This window comes from Hippichthys cyanospilos, chromosome 17 (assembly GCF_059441005.1).
Source record: "Hippichthys cyanospilos isolate Australia breed blue-spotted pipefish chromosome 17, RoL_Hcya_1.0, whole genome shotgun sequence".
Taxonomy (NCBI): domain Eukaryota; kingdom Metazoa; phylum Chordata; class Actinopteri; order Syngnathiformes; family Syngnathidae; genus Hippichthys; species Hippichthys cyanospilos.
In genome coordinates this window covers 9,724,196-9,747,599 of record NC_142385.1, presented here as the reverse complement: position 1 = coordinate 9,747,599, position 23,404 = coordinate 9,724,196, and the positions used below count along the sequence as shown (strand labels likewise).

Genomic DNA, 23,404 nt, shown 5'->3' with positions numbered 1-23,404 from the left:
TAGTTACAAAAAATGAAGCTCAATGATGGCATTGAAACTTCCTTCTTACATTTTCTAAGGTAAATTATCGTCAGCAGTTCACAGTCGAGCAATTGCAATTGATGTCAGTGAACCAACTCAGCAGGTTTGCTTGGCGGTCATGTAACGCCGAGGCATCTCATCACTTCACGTCCTGTGTGTTTACCTGTCAGCGTCACAACTAACACATCAAGTCTACCATGAGAACCAGTGACATACAAAAGATTGAAGCCATTAAAACAAACATCTAAAAAAAACAGCAGTTCCTCCAAAAAGCTAGCAAAGGTGTCTACTCTTGTTTGCAAGCGTGTTTAAAAATCAAAATAGAATGAAAACTACCTGTACATAAGTATTAACAGCATTCACCAAATGCCTATACTTTGCCAGGGATTAAAGCGCGAAGCAATTTTGAATTTTGCCACAAGCTTGGCACTCTTATCTTGGGGCAGTTTGGGAAAGATCACTGTCAAAGAGACGTATGTGTTACCATTAGTAACCATAATATCTATAGCTTGCAAGTATGAGTCAAAATTGTGTGTGTATGAGCTAGCTTGCTATCTCTAGCTAAAAACCTAGCAAGCTAGCTATCCATTCACTAATTTTTTAATGAAAGTGCCGTTTTAGAGCAGCACACTGAACTACAAGACTTTTTTTTTTGCCACTTGTCTGTATAGACCAGGTAGCAGAAGGACTGATAAACGTAAAAATAATTAGCTGACATTTATAATATCAACTTCTGTTCGTTTGTAGACACCATGTCAACCTTCACACCAATCACAAGTGCCAAAGCTAGGTCTGTCCGGGATATAATGAAAATCAACATTTTCAGTCAAATGGTGGAATAAATGATTGAAAGATTCAGAATTAGTGACTATTATATCCTATTTCAAATAATTTATGGAATTTGCAGTTTTTTTATATGAGATTGACATGTTGGTGAGATTGCGGGTGTTACTTTATCAAAGAATCAATCAAGATTCCGAGTCGTTCTTAAGGAAAAGATGCTGTTTTTGATTGAACATTGAACAACTCTGAAAAACCTGTGAAAGTTCTCGTGCGATTTATCCATTGTTGGTCATGATGTGGAAACCAATTAGGGTAGGTGTGGTTTCCGTCATAACTGAAACCCTGCCACAATAGCACATTAAGACATCACATTATCATTATCATCCGGTCTCAGAATTTTTTGTTCATGTCCCTCCCTTTGCTTTCCTCAACAGGTCACTCTGGTTTGTTTGGACAAGAAGAAACACTTGATAATAATGTGAAATGTTTTGTGTTAAATTTAACAAAAACATATCGTGCAGGACCACAATTGACATGATCATAATGTTTGCAGGGTCGCTGAAAGAATTGTCGGCAGACAAGAAAACACCTCAAACGTACTCACAACATTATGAGGGCTAATCGTCACTGTGCACCACCTTCCTTTTAACGATGCATCATTAATGACGATGACTAACTTAAACTTTGGTGCCAGCGTGTTTATGTATGCTGGCACAAAGCTGGATAGGACAAACTGGTTTGAGTGCTCGGTTTGTTTGATTCAAGTCATTGTGAACTCCTAGGTCTTCTTGTTGATTACCACATAAGCCCCCTTACAGAGGTGAGCTTTTTGGAATTTTATTTTAATCATTTGTTGGCGCCCTGAGCCCTCTTCCTTCATTGACAGTCTCCAAATTTTATTCAAACTGAGCTGAACTAATCGTCATTCTAGTTATCCATCGTTTTATTTTAGCCCAACATACCATCTGTCATTTACCAGGGTGTGGAAACTAATTTATGAACCTTTCACTGAAACCAACATTACAAACTTAACGTGTGACAAAAAAGGGTGTTGTGATTGGGCAGGCCACCAATTTCCATTGTGCTCCACATTCCTTTAATGGTGAGGATTAAGTGAAATGGTTATGCCAGCGTCTTTACGCACACCAGCATCAAGGCAACTAGCGCAAAACCGGTTAAAAAAAAGGTGACTGCTTGCTCCAATCCATTTTCAACCCAAGTGCTATGTCATGCGGGACATTTGAGACAAAAACATAAGAGGCTCTCTATAAGCAAACCTTTGCAATCCAAAAGAAAATATGTCTAGATTTTAAACAAAAAGGGTCTAATTTTCTTCTTCTATTCTTTCTGTCATAAAAAATAGAATAGGTGGAGACACAGTAGAATCTTACAAATAACTGTTAAGGACAAAAACAGTTATAATGTTATGAGAATAAGGTGAAATTACAACGAATGAAATATTAATTAATTAATTGTATTTTTTGGTATTTAGACGAGAGGGCAAGCTATTAATGAACAACTATTCTAATAAACAATTATCAGACTAATCAATAATTATTTTAATCATTAACTAAATGGATACCTTTACTTTATAAGTGTTAATTTCCTCTATTAGGATTTCTTTTTATAAGGAACTGACTGCTTAAAATCATTTATCTGCTTTTATTTTGGACAAGAATGATCAACAATTTTGTGGGTTTTTTGACATGTTATGGACAAAACCAGTAAATTAATTAAAATTAATTAAGTCACTGAAATAATCACGTATATATTTTTGAATAAAGGATTGGAAATTGAAAATTGTTTATTTATTAAGACAGATTATCAATAAAAATAATCAAATATCAAAATAATCGGCAGCCCTATTGCGATAATAAAGTCATAATTTTCAAAGTTACATATTATACAAATGCAATTGAAGAAATATAAAATATCCCCAATACATTCAAACTGGTCTTGCTCCATTTGATATTTTCAGAGTTTTTTTTCTTGTATTTTTATTTCAATGATGTGATGTTGTAATACTATTAGAATCAATTTTTATAACACACAGTAGCAAGTTTGTAAAACAAAAAACATTTCTCATCTGAGGCAGAACAGCTCCATAAAACAAAATCACCTGATATAAACAAGATTCCATACCTAAATAAATATGTTTGTCATTTGTCTCAATCAGTCAAGATCTCTGCAATTATTTAGAGCTCATGTTACACGTGAGTGAGACATGTGAAGCTAGGCAGATCCCCTTCGTTTTGCAAAGTGTGCCTGAGCTTACAGGAGGGTGGCGTGGCATGTTTCAGTCAACACTCAGGCATGTGTGTTTACAGCAAAGAAGCCACAGTCCTGCAAAGGCACAAGAAAGTGTCAACACTGAGCTGGGATTTGCATTGTGTGTACACTGGAGTGTAGTATATTTATCGAGCTATTTGTTTTGTTTGTTTTTGGATAAAAGCGTTAAGAAAGGGGCTTTACCGAAAGATACAGGCGGTAAGCTCATCTACAAGACCACCTGAAAAGAACAGGGTATATTATTATTTGTTACGGCATCTCTGATATGTCATGAATGTGTTGGAATGTGACCTTGTAAAATATGTTTTTAAGAAACTTGTACCTGGTTTGCAAATGGTGTCACACAGAACAGGGCAAAGGTAACAGGAGGAGCATTCCTGGAAGATGTGAAATCACATAAAAAGGGTGTTTGGAAATGTAAAAAATCTTTTGAAGAGAGGATGCTTACTTGGCAGAACTCACAGTGGTCTGACTCATCTCCCACTTCACATGGACACTTGCCACAGTCACTTGAACAGTGCTACACACAACACAGAATGTTATTTTGGAAATAAAAAAAAAAAGAAAGGATGTGGTTGCAATGCTTGTATACCTCACATATGGAGCAAATGCTGCACAAAGAGCCTGGCTGGTGGTGTGATGTCTCTGTGGAAGTCTCTTCCTCACTCTGTTGTTGCACTGAGTCCTCTTCTTTATCTAATCGGCAGAATCATATGACACAGTATGCTCTAAATTGTAGATAGAAACATAGCGTATTGGTACTCTTAAATCATGATCCGATGATATTATTAATTTAGCCACTTGGACAGGACACAACAGTACATCCAAAATGGGACAAGATGCAACCTGAGATGATCATTTATCGTTTTAAAATATCTACAGTTAAAGCTGCAACGGTTCAGATAACATTCGGTGACAACGACCTCAACAATGAGCCAGTTTATTTTAGGACTGAGGTGTGTTTGTTTATTGCGTTCCTGAACAGGCTTCTGCTTACGTCAGAGCTAGAAAGCAAACAGATCAAGGATAATTATTCTGGGATTTTTAGTGTAAAACTGTACAACTACTACTACCACTACTACTTAAACTCCTACATCTATTAATAATAATAATAATAATAATAATAATAATAATAATAATAATAATAATAATAATAATAATAATAATGTTTTTCAAAGCGTTTCCAAAATCAAATAAATACAAATAAACAATGTGAATTTTAAAAAAAGGAAATTTGAAACGATTAATATGACGACGTTGACTTCACGAGTGAAAGCGTGCTACATATAAAGTACCCGGATATCCGACCTTTTGCGCAATGTGCGCATGCGCAAACGCGCCTGGTGCTTTAGGGGTCACAGCTTCTTAATTAACCAACCACCGTTCAAAAGTTCGGGCGGCTCACATAGAAATAATAAACATATTTTATTCATATGTAAATACGGTCTGGATTTGTCTCGCTTAACATGCACAGTTTAATAACTAAAACCTTTTTAACTATACAGAAGACGAAAAAAGTGAGCTACATGTCTTGGCAGTAATGGGATTAAGAAGCTATTTGTGCTAACATAAGGTAAGTACAGTATTCATATCCATTTGATGTTTTTCCACGTTTTCAGTCCTTAAGGAACGTGTTATACTGACACAACCATCTTTATCTTTTATAATAGAGTTACATAATGTCTAAGTTTGTTCTTTATAGTTGTTTGTTCTGACTATGTAGCATAGTAGCTAACAGCTAGTCTGTATACTGAGCAAAAAAAATCAGCATTGAATTTTGTTTCCTGTTTTTGTACTGAGTTTTAAATAAGATACTGTAGTATTAGAAGTAAGTTTTAACTGTGAAATTGTTTAGTATTGATTCAGTAATATTTGCATAATATCTTCCTAAAAAATGTGTACCATTCGTTCAGCTGGAAGCTTATATGATGGTTTGGTTTATTGACCTGTTAAAAAAACAAAACAAAATTTCAAACAGCTGATAACGTTCACAGTTATAGTAACTTATGTAACCCTGACCCAACTATTTGAGGCAATTATAGCGCACACATAATTCACCTTGATCTTTTGCGTCTTCCTCAACACTGTCAGCGTCCCGCTCTTCATCTACTGCTTCACTATCCTCATCAGTAGGATCCTCCTGCATCTCCTCATTTTTAGCCTCTTCTGTTTCAACATCCTTAGCAGCATCTTCATCCTTAGTCTCATCAGTGTCTTCTTTCACATGGTCCTCCTCGTAATCTTCTTCCTCTGCTTCAATGTCATCCTTGGTCAAGCGGTCTTCATCCTCGGTCTTGTCGTCTTCCCTCTCAGACTCATCATCAGTGGTTTGCTGCTCCTCGGTCTCCTCTTTCTCATTCTCATCCTCATCTTCTCCATCTTCTTCTAAAGTTTCTTCTTCTTTTCCATTCCTTTCAGCCCCATCATCTGATTCTTCTTCTGCTCCCACTTCCTCTTCGATAAAAATACAAGATACATCCCCATAAGGGAAACTTGAAATGAATAATATTGTCACACAAAAAACAAAGATCACCATTAAGGTGGAATTAAAAGAACTTTAATCAAAAACAAAAACAAAAAAGCAACTTAAGATGTTTGTTTGTGTGATAAGTAATAGTCTAATATCTACATGATTCATAGCTACATGAAAACTTAACAAAATTTTTGTAAAAGTTAATTAAAGTGCTAATTTTTGCTAATTTTCACATATGATCAGTTAGTGCAAATTGTGAAGTCTAAACATGGATATCACTCCCATCATCCCATTTACCCGCCAGCTCCCCCACAACTCCGTCAAAGGCATTTTTCTCCGCAAGGTCTCCAGCTCTGGCCGAGGATGGACACAGGAGCAGCAACACCAGGAGGAGAGGTCTCACCCAGCTTTCTACTGTTGCCATCTTACCTTTTGTACTGGATTTTCACCTTTAAGGAAGCTTAAAATCCACAAAAATGGTCAAAGCTTGTGGTGAGGAAAGAGGGACTGAGCCAGAGGACACGGTGACAACACAAGTGAGTGAGAGGGTGAGTGACAGGAGCATATGTGCATGGTGGCAATGATGCCTTTAGGCCAGTGTGTTTAGGGAGGGGTGGGGGTCCTCTGTGGCAGCTTTGGGGGCTTATCTGGTAAGGAAAAGTGCACTAAGAGAATATATGGTGATGAGCTCCAGTTACAATGCTGGGATAACTTAATTTAATCTAATGCAAGAGCCACATAATAAATGTTTTATTTTGATTTTTTTTTGTTATTGTATATTCCCAAAAACTAAAATCTCAAACTGTTAACATTTATGATTTTTCTGTCAACTCAAAATTAATATTTAGCATTTTTCAAACAGTTAAATAGGGGAGTACAAGCTTAAATAACTTCTCATATACTCGACAAACAGGAATAATCATTTTCAGTCATGCCTTAAGACTTGTCCAAATAATGTGCCAAATCAATGTTAACAGAAGGAAGCTAACTAGCAATCCAAAGATTGGCCTCTATTCAAGAAGCAAGAAATATTTCAGTGACTGACCACAGCGCTCAATGCTGACATGGCCGACAGGTGTCCTTGTCGGTTATTTACGGTAAAGACTCTTTCCGAAGGACACCCCAAAGTTACACCCGTCATTGAAGCTGTGACAAAGTGGCACGGGTAACCCCTTCAAGCTCTCTAGCATCTCACAATATCCGCCTGATACCATCCAATTCATTAGTGTCCAGGGTTGTGTCCCTTTTGTCTCAGCAAAGTTAATTGTGTTCCACCAAAACACATGAGACATTGGAAAAGCCAGGATGTCCTCTACTGAGCATACGAGGACGTAGAGTGTCAGCTTGAATGAGTCAAAACACATAGACCAAACATAAATGTCCACTGCACTAGACACAAATAAATAGGCTCGGTTTCAGGTGGATATTAGATCCAAAACCATTCACTTGCCAGCACAGTTGTGGAGTTTCATACATTAATTAGCCTTTATCTTCAGAAAATACCCATGTTTTGATTTCTATATTTTGGATGTGTCCTTCTATTGACATTCATGCAACAAAATATGATTGCAGTTAACTAAAAATACTCAAGTTCCAAACCGGGTACTGCCATGTATAAAGAAGTACATAGAAATTTTGACATTTTATTCTTTAAAAAAAAAAAAAAAAAAAAAAAAAAAAACATTAAAATGGTAAAAGTAAACATCCTTTCCTCAAGTATTGTGACTATCAACAATATAAAGTGACAACAAATAGTACATATTCAGCATCAAATGTGAAGTATCATGCAATAAATTTAGCCCCCCCACCCGTGTCACACCGATTTAGTTGCATACATTATCCAGTTGTAGGCCATAAATATAGTTTGGTATTCATAGTAAACATTGCACTTAAAAACAACAATAGCTTGAAGCATCTACTAGTACTGTGTTCAATACTGTAACAATGTAGTGATGGCCTCTTTCTCTCCTACTGAGGCCAGTCATATGGTTTGGCAGGCAATTGACATGGCAGCAGCAAAGGTAAAAATGTGTCCCAAGGCCTCACCAAAGCTGCATCAAGAAGATGATGTGAACGAATCTGTTTAAAAAAAAAACATATATATAATATACTGTATATATACAAACATACTTTTAATGTTGAGCAGATAAAAAGGATAAATTCCAAGAAGTACCTCTCAGGTTTGGGGGAGGCCGAGGAGGCTTAAACGAGCTGCCTTGCGCTAAAGTATCTACAATCCAACTTAGTGCGCTGGAGCAATACTCCATCTGTGAGATAGTAACATTCACAAACAAATTACCCAATCACAGCTCAAGAATATTAGAACAATATTAGAACAGTGAGTGAGCACTCTCATTTGAATATAAGGAACAACAATAACAAAATACAATAAGGGTGAAATTCCAGTAGGAGCTTTAAATATAATTGTTACACATGAATTCAGCCTTTTCTGAAACCTTGAATGTAGTTGTTCATCTGTTGAATGTTTCATTACTTTTTGTACAGCTTGCTGTTTTCTAATATGGAGCTTAGCTGTAAAATGAACAACTCATGCTTTAATTTTTTCTATTACTTTTCTGGTCTCCGTCGCACTCCATTGATGACATTGTGTGCCACTAAGCTCAATGGCCACTTACTTCCCTTTGACTACACAGTAAGGAACTGTAGTGTCAATTTTTGTCTTGGATTCCAGGGTATTAATGCTGCTGTTAAACCAAAACAAGATTTGTGATATTTAAATCCATTTGATCAGTCTGTGCTATGGAGTGACAGAAGTCACAGGCTCCAAAAGAAAAAGGTATCGTTTTATAATGACTCACACCCACAGGTAGTCATCCAATTAGCAAAACAAACAAGTTATGCAATACAAAAACCACCATGAGGAAGTAAATCTAGAAAGGTCGAGCAAGAGCATGGCTAGGTGACAATAAAACTATTGCAGTTTTACCTCACTTTCCAAAGTCCTGAGCCTGTGGTCAAAGTCTCGGTTTTCAGTCAAATGTTTCATCACACCGTCCACCCTGCAAAAAAAAAAAAAAAGAAGGAAAGAAAAAGGCATAATATTAGATACATTGCATGTGTAAACCTCTTGACAACAAGAGGGAATTCACCCCTAAGTGAAAGTCCAAAATGTCAATATTTTGGGTGGCAACCATTAAATTGTTTTGAGTCATTTCAGGACTCGTAGAGTTTATTCCAGTAACTTTAGCTATGAAAAAGCCTGGCTTTACTTTGTAGACATGCGCTTGAGCCTCTCCGAGTCGCTGCTTTTCTGGATTTTGCTCTGAGCGGTCAGGAAGTCCTCCTTCTGAATGGTTTCCCATGTCATGAGTCTGTTTGCTGCCTTGCCTTTGAGCTGCAACACTGAGACACAAAACAAAGCGGACATTCACCTTTTGCCAACTTTGTAAGGACTCCAACGCTGCGCAAAAAACACTGACCGAAGTGGTGGATTTTGATGGAGGAGACCTTGCGGATGTTCCTCTTGATGAAGAGGTTGATGTGAGAGAGGATGATGAAGGGCGGTGCGAGCGAGGGGCGAGAGTGGTACTGGACGATGAGGTTGTACCGTTGGAACTTCCAGTAAATGTCGCTGTTGGCCTGCACCTCAGAGAAGGTGTAACTGCACAGACAAACCATGGTGGCCATATTTCATTAGCATTGACGTATGAGAGTGTCATTGAAAAAAAATCCCTTGATGTTATAGCACCCCTCATTTATGAACTAACCTGAACATGGCAATGAGAAGATTGATGAGCAGAATGTTTGTGACCAGCAGATAAATAACCAGCAGGATTACCACCAGCCAGTTACTGTACGTAATTCGACACGGCTCTGCGCCGCCATCAATCAGCGTCACGTTGTTGGTGCATGGCATGTCCCAGTCCTTCCCCACTGGAAACAATGCAGATGACAGACAGACACAGTCGAAGAAACTTATCTGTGAAACGAGGAATGTATTTTTTTTTTTTAAGCGCCTATGTACACATGCACCCCTACCGTCCATTTCCTCGACTGGGATCTGTCCAAAAATGTGCAAGTACGGCCTGTAGAAAACCCGGCGGAAAATTCGATCGAGTCGGGGGTCATAGGAGTACAGCAAAGCCTGGTTGGCCACACCGTAGGCCATTAGCCAGACCCCCAAGAAGAAGAGGAAGAAGAAGACATCCTTCATCTGGAAAGCGACAAATACTCATTACCTTTTTTATATATTTATATATCGCTTTTTTTTTCTTACCATCTTTCCCACTATGATGATTTTGGGCCCCAGCTGTTTGTGAATGGCAAAGATGTGAATGAGGCGCAGTGTGAAAACCATGTAGTCCACACACATAATATCTCGACCAAATTCATAGGACCAGCGAAACATCCTAAAACAGAGGCAGCCTGCATTAAAGACTTGTAGCAATTGCATCCCCTAGTGCTCACTTTGATTACAAACCACTACGCTGTGAGAGCACATCAAGTGTGTGGTGGACAATTATCCATATTTACTGAATTAATATCACCAAGTACTACTATAATGTCCAACATTTTAATCCCATAGCAAAGTGTTTGTGGGAAACAAGACAGTGGTTTAATACACTGTTTGATATTATAGTAACCCATAACAATGTGCTTATTAAAAAAAAAAAAAAAAAAAAAAAAACACGTTTCACAAAGGTAATTAAAGGTGTACCACGTTTTCTCCATAAATTCATAATATAGTAAATCTACTTTTTGGTGAGTGTTTTGCTTCAGAAGGGATTTTTTTTTTTTTTTTTTATGTAACAGTACGGTAGGGGAAATCCAGCTTGATAGAGGTAGGCAAATATAGTCAAGTCACACAATATCCTTTCACCTGTTTGTTCAGAAGAGCACGTCTCATGTTAACATGTCAATTTTGTTATTGTATTTGTTAGAATAACATTACTAGCGAGGCGAGACTAACATTGCAAGCATTAGTGACAGTAGTTACAATGTCTGCTGTTGTCTGAACTATTCAACTGGAAAAGTACAATCATGGCTGCTTGTCTTTTTGTCTATTAAAATTACTCCCTGGGTGTCACAATGGCGTACAGATGCCAAGACGGAAGAGAGTTATGTCTGGAAATGAGTCAACATCATGGCTGCCAAAAACCGGAGTGACAAGGACATTATGAAAATTTAATAATAGAGTTAAAGCAGGTGGAAAGGATCATCAACTAGAGTAAAAAATTGATCATCTCACTTAAAAGCCATAATTTCATTCTGTTTATTACAACTCTGTGCACAAAGATTAAAAATTAGGTGAGGAAAAAAACATTGGTGATTATCAATAATTGCTCCAATCCGGGTCAGACTTTTCGTGAACAAAATTTCGCTTAGAAAATATTATAAACAGTATAAAATATTTCAAAACACCTCTTATCCAGGCCCACATTAATTTACACATATTTTTAAAATTCATATCTTGTTCACGTCAGAACAAAACTGAGCATTACTATCGCTTGAATAAGGCAGCTTTTGTATTACATCTCATCAACGCTAAGTAGAGACATTTTCATTCAGTGATGTGCCGTGAGATACGTCTGTAATGCAAGTCATTAGATCTGACTAAGTAAAATTTTAATATCACTGTATGTATGTATGTTCGATTCATTACCTGCAAATTAGGCCAATGATGAACAGTATAATGGCAGTGAGATCACACTTGTTCCACACATCCTGAATGTACACCCTGAGTCTCTGGCGCAAAGTCATCGTCCCTAAAAAGAAGGTCTAGGAAAGAAACATGACATTAGTAAAAGTCGACTAGTAAATTATAATTGTATACTTGGGAGTGTCCAAGCTAAAACTCTTCTGAATTCGATAATATTTTGGGGGGCTTGTTTGTGAATTAGGCTAAAAATAATTCAATATGCGTCAGTCAGGGGTAGGCGGCCTGTCATACACACAGTAATAGAATATAAAAATAATAATAAATACATATTCTTAATTTATGATCAAATCAAAGCCAAACTTAAATAAGTCAGTTGTAGCCACCCAAAACCGCAAACAAATGCAATCTCTTTTATCATCATTTCATCACATGTGGATCGTCCAGTCGGATTAAGTTCTACACCAGTTAATATAAAATACATATTTGCTAAATAATAGCCAATAAAAATAGTAACAGTATGTAAGAAATTCAGACTATTAACTCTTGAACTGAAAGTCATTCCAGGGAAGCAACATCCACCTCATGACATAAAACACCAAAATGTGCAAAGCTTTCAACTTGGCAAAAAGTTGACTGCTGTGAAGAAATGAAAAAAACATTTTGGTTTGGATTGCATATGTTAGTTAATGATTTTGAATGTCTGGATGACTTCAGTATCAACTCACAGCGTAGGGGAAAAAATAAAATCATTTAATCTGGACGAGTTTCCAAAATTTTGACTGGTACAGACATCTAACATCTAAAAACATTTTAGCCAAAGTCGACATATTTACAATTAGATTTAGAAAACAAACATACATCCTTCCATTTTTTAGAGCCGCTTATCCTCACTAGGGTCATCGGCTTGCTGGTGCTAATCCCAGCTGACTTCGGGTCAGGCAGGGGACACCCGGAACTGGTTGCCAGCCAATTGCAGGGCAGACAAACAACCATTCACGCACCCAATCACATTTGTGGACAATTTAGTATGTCCAATAGACCTGCCATGAATGTTTTTTTGTAGTGTGCGAGGGAGCCGGAGTGCTTGGAGAGAACCCACGCGGGCTCGAGGAGAACATACAAACTCCACGCAGGAAGGCCAGAGCAAGGTGGATATGAACGAGAATGAGGATATGAAAGAGCAACAGCTCGAACATGCCTTTGGATACCCCTGACATATATGAATAATTTCTCTTTATTTACCTCTCGTATCTCCTCACACACAATGGTGAAGACCCAGAAATAAAGCACCATCTCGGTGATGGCCGGACCTGCTGGGGGCGGTGGCTTGAAATCCACCAGCAGCACATAGGCGAAAAGCAGTAGGAAGAGGAAGTACATGAGGACGTTGCCCAAAAAGGAGGTGACTGGCGCAAACCAGAACTGGCGCCATCTCGACACGATGAACGGCCGGTCGGGAGGCCTGGGCGACAGAGGTCTGCCTAAACGATATGTTGACACCGTTTGCTCACATCCTGAAGAAGAATTTCGGGCCGTATTTACAATATAGGAAGTGGTGACTCACCTTTGATGGTTGCAGTCCTGGGAGTGTATACGGATACGCCTTGGTAGTCTGCTTCACTGGTGATGCAAGCAAAATGTGATTTCAGTTATGTGAACGCCATGGACAAAACGCTGCCACGCGAGAAACGAGGACTACAGTGTTTCTGCGCAATATCAAAGGCTTTTCGGCGGAACTCATTTATAGTGGGACTTTCAATTGACTTGTTTCTCAAATTATGAGTAAGATGCAGGATGATGGTTGAATATTCGAAGATCATTCGTACGGTACCTTCAAATTTGGCTGGCAATATGGAGGGGAAAAAAAATCGCCTCTAGATATTCACGGCTCACCATACTGATATGTACATGTGCTTAATGTCGGAGAATGAGAAGACGGTGGTGCCATAGAGGCTGTCGTTGTCCCGGCCCAGGACGTCCTCACTGGGCTTCACATACTTCTCCTGCTGGTACTCCTCTGGTGCCCTGCAAGGTAGAGTAGAGACCCCAATATATAAGTAAGAAGTATGACATAATTAGATTACCAATGAACTAGAAGCAAAAATACAAAACTGTTTTATGTGTGTGTGAGATAATGTGCGTATGTGAGCAGCAGATTGCTTCTAAATTTTCTGAGGGAATAATAAAAGTGTTTTTTTTTTTTTCCTCTATCTAGGCAAAGGAGAACAATGCATTCATTTTGGCTTCTTTCAATTTTATTTACATTGTTGCTCAAGAGCTAGAATTCAGTATGGTGAAAATTGGGGCCGCAACAAAAGATCATTTTAATAAATGTCCATCAGTCAATTGATGTATCTGATTAAAAATAGTAATAATTTTCATCCCTCAAAAAATAATCTTATTTCAAATTGATAATGCTAAGAAAATTAACTATGGTTCATTAGATGAATCATGAATCATTTATAGTTTGTTCTAAGCCATGAATTTTTAAAACAACCAATTAACAATCAATTAGTTATTGATTGATTGTTAAATTTCTAGTGAGAATTGTGGTTAAAATGCTAGGTTAGGTTAGGCGTCTTCACTTTTTTTCTCCCAAAAATAAAATGTTAAATAACTGGTGTGCCATCCCATCTCGTTGACATTCGATATTCAGACTTTTTTTTTCAGGAATGTTCAGGTCAAATTCCAAGTTTATTGTTTGATAAAAATTATGCATTTTGAAGGTCCACCATCCTCTTAAGACCCAGCCTAGTCATCACTGTTGTTTCAATTTTGTCCCAGCAAGACAGCGTGTCCTCCAATGAACACACACTTAGTGGACTTAGTAGGGTAGCTCAATGAGTCACATATATACAAATGTCCACTACAGTGGACACAAATGTATAGGCTGGGTCTCAGGTGGATATACAAGGAAGAGTGACCTTGTATAGTTGCTAATGATAATACTGAGCTGTTGTTACCTGAAGGAGATCAGGTTCGTGTAGCAGAGGAAAGGGCAGAAGAAGGTGAGCAACAGTTTCCACACCTCTGTGTTCCTCTTCATGTCACCCCACCAGATCTGGGACAACAAAGACTGCAGAGAAGGAGGGGGGAAAAAAAAAAGAGTCCATTGACTACACGCAAAGTGATCAGCTCATTTGAAAGCGAGCTCCGTGGAAACAAAGTGAGCCACCTGAACTCCGTCATGGCTGAAGAAAAGGCGTGCATCTGCAGCCATTCCCATTTGGAGGCAGGTGCTCCCACCCCAGACGGGGGATTTTCGAATCAGCAAGGTAAAGGAGCGACTCTCATTGCTACGATAACAAGAACTGAACATGTCTGAAATTCAGAAAACAAACATACAGTACATAAAATATACAATAATTGACATTAGATGTCAGGTCAAAGTTCAGCTACAAAACATATAGTGTATGTTAGGTTCATCACCAACTTGTTTTGAGTGGTGTACAAGTCCACTAAGACCAGATTCCTGCTTTTACCGTGTGCCAGGTTCTCAAACTTCTGGGCCAACTCTTTCATCGACAGTTTGGTTTCAGTCTCAACTTCTAATTTCGAAAGTTCCCTTAGCATCTTGCAGCCACTCAGAGCACTCAACACAGACTCTCCAGCCTTGAAAGGAGACATCGAAGTCATTTTAAGTAAACACTGATAGATTTTCAAGAGTGTTTTGTGAATGAAATGAGTCCATCGTTAAACTCCCATATGTAAAGCTACCATTTCCCAGAAGAAAGTGGCCATCTCGCTGCGGTTCTGGAGGACAGCCCAGATGAAGAGCGAAGCCCACGGGAAGAGGCATCTCTTCTCACGATACAAACAGTCTCCACGCAGCAGCTTACTGGCACGCTGGCATGATAGAAAACAGGTTGGATATGGCATAGATGTAAAAAAAAAAAAAAAAGTGAACAAAATGTGCTATGTGCCATTAATTCCCCTAGATGGCAGTAACGGTCTCAATATAGAACCTGAAAGTCATGCTGGGGACATGGGCGTCTTAAAACGAAACTTCATAGCTTTTTATCTAAAAATCTAAAATATAGACAGAAATGTGTGAATTTGCCCATCAGAGCACATGCAAACTTAAATAATGACTTTTACTGCATTGTAATAATCTTTTTTGTTAGTTTGTTAAATAAAAAAAATAGGGCATGACTGGTATCTAATTTTTAGGCTGTTAGTTCCATTTTTTGGCTGAAAAAAAAAAAACAGATTACGAATACATTTTCAAATTTATAATGAATATCATGCATTTGTTTCCGCCCAATGCATTTCAAAATGTCACTTTTATGCGGGGTTCCAATTCAAGGGGTCGGCTTGGTGTCTACTGTTCTCTGCGGATCGCAGGGGTCAAAAGTAAATATATTGTTCAACATTCTCGTTCAGTTCACAATAATGAAGTTATGGAATGAGTTTATCAACAAATGTAATGACATGTAAGAATGTAAGGTATAAAGTTGTAATGCATTAAGGGAAAACCTGTAAAAATTCCATTTGAAAAAAAATGCTTTACATTGCTTTGTACAGTATTGGAGAAAGGTTAAAAATACCCTCATTGCTCTCCTCTTGGACGTGATCTGTTCCAACTCCAAAGGGGCATAATAGAAGGGCTGGCAGACGTCACCCATTAACAGTTCTAGCACTCTTGAAACCTGTGGATGAGTAAGCAAATACTAGTACTAGTAAATAAATAACACCTGGCACGTTTAAAAAGTTTCCAGACTAGGTTTGAAAAATAAGGGGAAAAAAAGACCTCAAAAAGACTGAGTTCTGTCACTGGTCCACTGGTGATTTTCTGAGCCGCAGTTTTACTAGTGGTTTCCTGCACGTGCGAGGGTGTCCCGAGTCTCTCCATCAGGCGGCGCTGGAGTAGCTGGTAGAGCAGGGTCCCGTCAGCCACAGATCTGTAAAGGCTTTCCAGCCGGCCATAGGTCAGGTAGTCCAGGATGTTTAGGCCGTTGTCAGTGAAAAGGCGCACAAACTGTGGCTTGTCGTTGATCAGCGCGTCGGTCATGGAGTCCTCCAGGTCTTCATACTGTTGACGATATTGAAAGTAAGCAATTGTAGAACCTAGGCAGGACCAGCTTGTATTTAACGTATGGATAAGTGGCGTGTGTTTTCCCCTCCCCAACTGACCCTCCACTGAATGTCTCCGTTGAAAAGTTCACTTTTGGCAATGTCCACCCTGTTCCACGTCACTGCCAGCTTCAGCTCTTCATTGTATGGGCTGTGGTCGACCGACACACGCTGTTTAGATGCTGAGGAGTCACAAAGCAGTTTAAGTTACGCTGTCACTTGAAACATGCCAAATGTCGTTAAGGTGGATTTTCTATTTTTTTTTTCTACCCTACCTCCCACCAGAGCTTTGAGCAGCACTGTGTCAAAGTCGTTGGGCCCCTCCTGCTCTCCGTGGTAGATGGTGATTAAGTCTTTGTTTTGGTAGATGCTCAGAGTCTGGAAAGAAATATACTCATGTTTAAATGTCAAATTAGCTCCTTTGTTAAGCTGCCGTAACTAGCAACCGTTTAGTGTATCATTGAAGTGTACATTGCTTTTTTTCCCCCCTAAAAGGGTAGAGCTAGACACACTTCACTAAACATTATTGCTTGTGTCCAAAGTACCATAAATTTTGGACTATAAGCCACTACTTTTTTCCTCAAACTTTGAACCCTGTGACTTATTGTCCAGTGCGTCATACAGTATCCCCTAACACTATCCCCAATCTCCCGGTAAACAAAGGATTACCGATACACTATCAAAGCATTGATTTTGAGTTTTAACTGCTATTTGCCACCTGGGGGCACTCTCCATGAGTAAAGAGCATCAAGTGTGTTACTGTTGTGCTGGTGCAGTATTCTAACATATGTTGGTGCCGCTACTATTTCTATTTCTAAACATGCAGGCATGTCCAGTCTGTGTTAAAGTCATGATGTTGCTGCAACAAAGTAGCTTGAAAAGAATGTTTTAAACACATTTTTTTTAGAAATCGCCATGTACCATCTTTCTGCCTGCAGCTAATGGTCCAATGCTATTTTCTGTTACATTTTTGCTGTTGTCGCTTATAATCATCCGGTGCGCCATTGAGCTATTTCTAAATTATTATTTAAATGACTGATTATTTAAATCATTTTTTATTTAATGTTTTATAAAGCTGCAATGGGTTAAATACCCAATCAGTACTGTAAGGTTTTTGATGCAAAATCCATACTTGTAAAATTCCACCAAACATTTCCATTAGAAATATGTTTGTTGTTTTCTACACCCTTAGAGAATTTGAGTTGAGTGGATGATGTTGCACATGAGAAAAAAGATTAGGGGGCCATTGTACCGAGGGATGTCTTGTGAGTGTGAATGCCCTCTGCAGATTGCTTGGCAACGTTCCATGTCCGTTATGAAATATCCTGCCTGTGCTCCAATGGAATTTTGAGCCCAGCGGCATTAAAAGAAAGGTCAACCAAAACCCTGAGATCATCTATTGTAAGCCCGTTAGGTTATAACAGGGGTGGGCAAACTTTTGCTGCATATGTACCACAATATTTTGAACAGATAGTTTTGTTTTTTTTAAATAAATCACAGCATTTTACATTATTAATAAGCAAATTATTAAACACAATCTTTTATTTTTATTTTTTTAGTTTTATGAAAAAAGTTTGTTTTAATACTAAAATAATGTGTTCAGAACCTTACTAGGCCGCTCACAAAGATGTGTGTAGTATTTGGCCCGCGGGCCATAGTTTGCCCACCCCTGCATTACACCCTCACTGCTCCGTCTTTTCTGCTTGCTGTATGACAAAAAACACAAAGGTGTGACAAGAGGTGTTGCACTCACGTGCTCAACAAGTTTGTCTGTCTCCACTTCAGAGGGAAAGTATTTGCGAACCCGTTCTGCCACTCTGTCTTTCAGGTCCATACTTGGTCCCGCCTCCCCGTCACCTTCACCAGAAGACGGGACGACTGGCACGGACGACAGATTTTTCACAATGTCGCTGAGGAAATCGGCCATGCCTCCTGAGCCCGCCAGCACCAACCAGGGCATGGAGTTCTTCAGAGAGAGATCAACTCTCTGGTATGAAAGGAAATAGGGACATATTTGTGTGTAGCTCTTTGCATTGCTCACTAAAGCGAATGACACAATATGGTTTACCTCCAGTAGACTGGCATCTCCCGAGACCAGCATGCAAAGAACTGGGATGTCGATACTTCCGCTGCCTTAAAATAGCAAACAATAAATTCAAAACAAATAGTGGAAAGAATCTATCGATAGTAGCAGTAAAAGTCTACACACCCAAAACTGTTACAAAGACAGCTTTTTGTGATCAGTAATGTTCATAATTCCCTCCAGCTTGTCCAAGGTCTCTAGCTTCACTAGAACCTTTGTTTTAATGATGAACAAAGTGTTGCAATTACACCAAACATACCAAACATTTAACTTTTTTTTCAGAATTTGACACACAAATGCACGTGGCAAAATGTTCTCAGACCAAAGGCACTTAAAAAAGTCATGTTTGCGCTGACTTGCAGTTAAACTTTATTCCTTTAGCTAGAAATGGGCCTCAGTGAAGGGGGAGGAAAATATGTATGCAGTGGTCCCTTGCTACAACACGTTTCACTTTTCACAGTCTCGCGGTTTCACTGACTTGTGTGTGTGTGTGTGTGTGTGTGTGTGTGTGTGTGTATTCCCAGATAGCAAAAGATGGAAATTCAATATTGAATTATGTTCAAAATGGTTAAAGTTGTCGATCTGTGAAATACACATCAGTTACTATTATTAACTATTACTATTATTAGTTTCTTATGTGTCCAATCCACGAAGGTTTGAACTTTGGGAGTGTTTAAATCAGAGAGAAATATGAGAAAAAGTTCATTTTCGTCTGAGAAAAGTGTGCATAATGTATTGTGAGGGTTTTTACAATAATTGTTAAGAAAAAAATGGCTACGGCGCAGAATTGACCTATTGCGGATTATTTTTAGAACGTACCCCCTGCGATAAACAAGGGACCACTGTGTTTATGCGTGTATGTGAGTGTATTGATTTGCCACTTATAATGGTTACATTTACTCATCAGGCAAGCAAAAACAATAAGCACAAAGATAGAACTCTTGCAAATAACAATTACCGGTACTTGAGTCATGTTTATGAAATATCTATGCACAAACTGCACACGTTTATTTTTGTCCACCAAGAGTTAAAGCAGTTTGGGAATTTTTCCTGCACTCATCTTGACTTTACATGTTGAGAAGCAATGTGTCAAATGCATGCTTGGGCATGCAATGGCCGCCAGTAGATACCAAAGGATCATCACATGCCTTAAGTTCAGGGATCAGCTCAGCAGAGTTAAACAGCACACAATATACGCAGTTGTAATGGTTATTCATCACAGAGTGAGAATTGTGCTTTCATTTAATTCAGGTTGTATCCTATCCTTTCAAAAATACTTGCAATAATAACAGCACAGGGAAACTACAGACAATGGAGGCAGCTGACCTTCAGCTCAAAGAATGAATGTCAAAATCAGACCACACAATGGGCTCTATTTCAAAGCAGTTACCCCAAATGCCTGTGCGCTGGTGGGAGATGTAGTCCTCCAGTTTAGCCCTGAAGCCCGTCTCGCCACCTCTACGTCCCATGCTGCCGTCATCCACCAGCAGGAAAGCCTGGTAGTTGTTATCCAGGCAGCACGAGTCCCGGGTTGTGTTGTGGACATAATACTTGGCAGGAAAACTGCCCTGCAAGAAGAAGAATCAGGGGAAAAGTTTGTGGCAGGTGTTCTTTGATTAAAGGTCAAACTGTTTTGTAGATCCCAAGATGGATAACATGCGCACAAGTATTGGGACACCTACAGGAAGTGAAAACTGCAAAAGCGTAGAGTTGGGCGTTTCAGGAAGTTTTTATGAGTAGCAAATTAAAAACTGGGCCCTGCAACTTAAGACTTCCTTAGAAATTTAAAACATTGTTTGGGTGTGCCATGCTTTGAGAGGACAACCTGTTCATTAACCAGCTGCTGCCGGTTGTGGACGAGACCCCAGGGAGCCACCCCGAGAGCCACCACTTTGTTGAGGGAGACCGAAGAAGCTGCAGTGGCGTGATCCCTCACTGCCTCTCCGACGCACCTGCCGACTCCTTCACGCAAGCCCGCTGTCAAGATCCAAGCTCCTGAAATCGTGCGATAATATTGGTTCACAAATTTGGAATTTGCAGCATAAAGCAAAGTAGGGTACATTTTAGGTGTGTTTCTCACACGTCTAACTATTTTTAAAATCAGAGGTCGGTAAAAAAATGTTCAGAGTGATTGGGAACAAAAAAATATCTATACGTATTTTTTTCTTCCCCTCACCCAAAAATTTTGGAAAGTTGAAGACAACTTGCAAATGTGGTATTTTAACCAGAAATATGAAGTCAAATCAGGATTTCGCGGGTCACATCAAATGATGTGGCTGGCCGGATCTGACCCCAGGGCCTTGAGTTTGACACCTCTGATGAATGACCTTTGAGAGTTTTTACTTAATTTTCCTGAAATATGATGATTTTAGAGATGCTAAGATTCCACCCTACACTAACAATATAGCAATGTAGTCATACTGAATTGAGTTGAAGAAAAAGAAACTGTCATTTTAAGAGCATGCAAGGGCGTCATTATTTTTTCCTATATTCTGAGGCCTTCTGAGGGGAAAGTTGGCAGAAATGACCTTAGATGGCGGGAGAACGCTGTGTGCCACCTGCACTTGGCAAACTAGTCAGGAAGAAAAGGCCATTGTCACTCCAAATTTAGGCTCACACCCTCGAGGAGGCCCTCACGTTATGGCACTGCTTTTTTTATTGTGTGCAACAACAAAAAAAAACACTGAAAAACACATTGTTAAAAGTCCGCAATGAGTCGTTAATGTAGTAGTGATTGGAGTGTCCCTCACTTTCTTGTTTTGCAGAATGTTTTTACCTGTGCTTTGTGAGGCTTTTACCAGACCCTGTCTGAGGACCTCCCGCACCCAGGTCTTCACCTTGGTCCTGCCTTCACCTCCCACTACGGACACCACCAGGTTAGGAGCGGGGAGATCCCAGTGGACAGTCATCAGTGTGTAGACCATAGACGGCGGCGTGTCCCATGACAGTCGCAAAAACTGCGCTCACCGTGAGCAACAAAAATATAATTCATGTTAACAGTATGTTTCAGTCCAAATTTCTGCAGACCTTAACATTTAAAAAAAGATATATGTATCCCTAAAAATGGCCAAACAGGACATACTCATTGAAAAGTAGTATTGATCAGAATGATTGAAAATGACCCACATAGCTGTGCCTCTTGCTGGCACCTGCAAACTGCAGCTCTCCGAAGGCATCCGTAGGGTATTCCGATGAGTGCTGAGCGCTGTCCCAGTGATTGACAATGGCCGTGCTGAAATAGTCGCCGAGTGCCACAGAGGCATGTGTATCTCTTGTCCCACCACACTGGCACAAAGCGCCATTACTAAGGAATAAATGAATTAAATTCAGTAAAACCACGAGGGAGCGACGAGGGCTATATGAACATCACAGTACCTCAAAGAATCTTCCACAAAGGTGGTGCAAATTCTTTTCTTGAAGATTTTGGGGATCCAGCTCTGAAAATAATTTCACAATTTTAGTATGGCTTGAACATGATGGTGATGGAAACTCAAACCTTGACACATTGGCTTTAGTTCATAGAAAATAGCTGCTATTACACTGGTGAGGCATGCAGGGTTTAAACACTTAACTGCGACTTATGGCAAGGTGCTGCAGTTTGCCCAAGTGTGTGTATGTGAAGACAGTGTTAAGACTTGAGGTGTGTGAAATGCAAAATACCGTTTTCGAATTCAAAGATTATGAAATATAACAATAACATGATCAAAAATATTTTTAAAAAATGGTGAACTAGTGGGTAGCATATCTCGCAGTATGGCTGCTGGTTCAAATCCATGCTCCAGCATTTATTGTTTAGAAGAAAACACACACACACACACACACACACATACCATGTAATTTGTCCTTAGGTGTGAATAGTTTGTCTATATGTAACCTGCGACCGAGCGATGGATAAATGTATACATATTAGATTAGACAACTTTATTTTAAACTTGTCACAATCAGCAAAATGCATAATTCACTTGGCCAGAAGTTCATAAGCACTATTTACATAGCGTACAGTATATTCAACATCGGAGGCATGCCATTGCATATAAATGTGTACATATGTAGCTTTCTACAGGTGTGTGCCGCACACGCTACGATGAAGCGCAAAGATGAATATTTATTAAAAATCATTATTATTATTACTCAAAGGAAAAACATCTGTGCTACGTTAAAATCTTTCGAGTGGGGAGTACTGTAAATCAACTAGTATAGAGGGCCACGTCCCATTTTGTCATTTCGCAGAGTCTAACAATACGATACCAATGCACCACAAGTGAGCAAGTAGCCTGTCAAAGCAACATGGGACGCGGCCATTGTGACTTCACACTCCCGGTACTGACCTCCTTGCTTTGATGTTAGACAAACAACGCCTCGTTTTTCGCTGATTTTAATCTGTAGTCCTTTTAAAAACGGATGTCACGTCATCTTTGGCTACAGGGAAAGCCTCACGCCGCATTTAAAGCAGTTGTCAGGTTAAAGTAACCCAAAAAAAACCCACATTCGTTCAGTTCCGATAGCCGCTTATTGTTAAGCTAGCATGTGACTATCGGCTGCCAACTTCCGTCGCTTTACACGATAAGCGCAAAACTGTTATTTGAAACAATGTTGGCCAAACTCCAGCGCCTGCCCCATATATTTATGACAAAATTGCCCCTATGTTTGATAAGGAAGACGCGAAGAAATCGTTTGCTGGCTGCTAGTAGAGGCGTGGACTACGCGTCATTGTGACTCAAGTTGTCTGCCAACTTTCACAACTTCTAGTTCCTCCACAACATTTGCAAAACTTTATTTTCTCTTCCTCACCTGGTCCTTCTCAGATTTGCCGTCTGTATGTCCGCCATCTGCCCCGTCTCCAGTGTCTTTCATGCTTTCTTATTCCCTTCTCGATTCAGAGGAAGATGGCAGGAAAAACAGTCATCTCCGTGTTTTTTCTAACCATTATTCTCTATTTCCCCTTCCGATTTTATCTCAGTTTCTCAGTCGGTCCAAACGCAAGAAGGGAGGTGCAGAGCAAGCAAAGCACACAGGTGAGGGTGTGGTTGGAAGAGGCAAATTCTGTACCTCCTCCAAACTC

General features: G+C 39.3%; 2 protein-coding genes and 1 long non-coding RNA gene across 7 annotated transcripts; 1 reads left to right on the top strand and 2 right to left on the bottom strand.

Moving 5' to 3' along the window:
- Positions 1 to 2,765: 2,765 nt before the first annotated feature.
- Positions 2,766 to 7,063, bottom strand: LOC148409534 (uncharacterized). 2 transcript variants are annotated; one of them, XR_015868292.1, is made up of 7 exons: positions 5,864 to 7,063; positions 5,152 to 5,547; positions 3,686 to 3,789; positions 3,556 to 3,613; positions 3,416 to 3,470; positions 3,277 to 3,313; positions 2,766 to 3,147 (listed from the first exon to the last, which is right to left on the bottom strand). XR_015868292.1 is itself a non-coding variant. In XM_088438161.1 (7 exons), exons 1-7 carry the CDS (start codon positions 5,988 to 5,990, stop codon positions 3,126 to 3,128), a joined length of 813 nt encoding a protein of 270 aa, XP_088294287.1. In that variant the 5' UTR covers positions 5,991 to 7,063; the 3' UTR covers positions 2,766 to 3,125. The 2 variants fall into 2 exon arrangements, 1 of the variants encoding a protein (XP_088294287.1); XM_088438161.1 differs by having other exon boundaries at positions 3,542 to 3,613.
- Positions 4,464 to 13,670, top strand: LOC148409533 (uncharacterized). 2 transcript variants are annotated; one of them, XR_015868294.1, is made up of 4 exons: positions 4,464 to 4,666; positions 5,871 to 6,102; positions 12,250 to 12,334; positions 12,460 to 13,670. It is a non-coding gene; the product is annotated as an uncharacterized LOC148409533 (long non-coding RNA). The 2 variants fall into 2 exon arrangements; XR_015868295.1 differs by having other exon boundaries at positions 5,871 to 6,114.
- Positions 7,196 to 23,339, bottom strand: LOC148409532 (transient receptor potential cation channel subfamily M member 4-like). Of its 3 annotated transcripts, none has more exons than XM_088438156.1 (28): positions 23,134 to 23,339; positions 21,718 to 21,779; positions 21,469 to 21,646; positions 21,119 to 21,299; positions 20,168 to 20,337; positions 19,733 to 19,910; positions 18,328 to 18,392; positions 18,013 to 18,246; positions 16,535 to 16,637; positions 16,320 to 16,441; positions 15,937 to 16,218; positions 15,734 to 15,835; positions 14,904 to 15,032; positions 14,669 to 14,798; positions 14,362 to 14,507; positions 14,150 to 14,262; positions 13,080 to 13,211; positions 12,751 to 12,806; positions 12,429 to 12,667; positions 11,190 to 11,305; positions 9,804 to 9,936; positions 9,566 to 9,740; positions 9,295 to 9,460; positions 9,007 to 9,188; positions 8,797 to 8,929; positions 8,514 to 8,586; positions 7,740 to 7,833; positions 7,196 to 7,645 (listed from the first exon to the last, which is right to left on the bottom strand). In XM_088438156.1, exons 1-28 carry the CDS (start codon positions 23,194 to 23,196, stop codon positions 7,623 to 7,625), a joined length of 3,780 nt encoding a protein of 1,259 aa, XP_088294282.1. In that variant the 5' UTR covers positions 23,197 to 23,339; the 3' UTR covers positions 7,196 to 7,622. The 3 variants fall into 3 exon arrangements, with proteins under 3 accessions (XP_088294282.1, XP_088294283.1, XP_088294284.1); XM_088438157.1 differs by having other exon boundaries at positions 13,095 to 13,211; XM_088438158.1 differs by lacking the exon at positions 23,134 to 23,339 and adding an exon at positions 22,671 to 22,871.
- Positions 23,340 to 23,404: the final 65 nt, after the last annotated feature.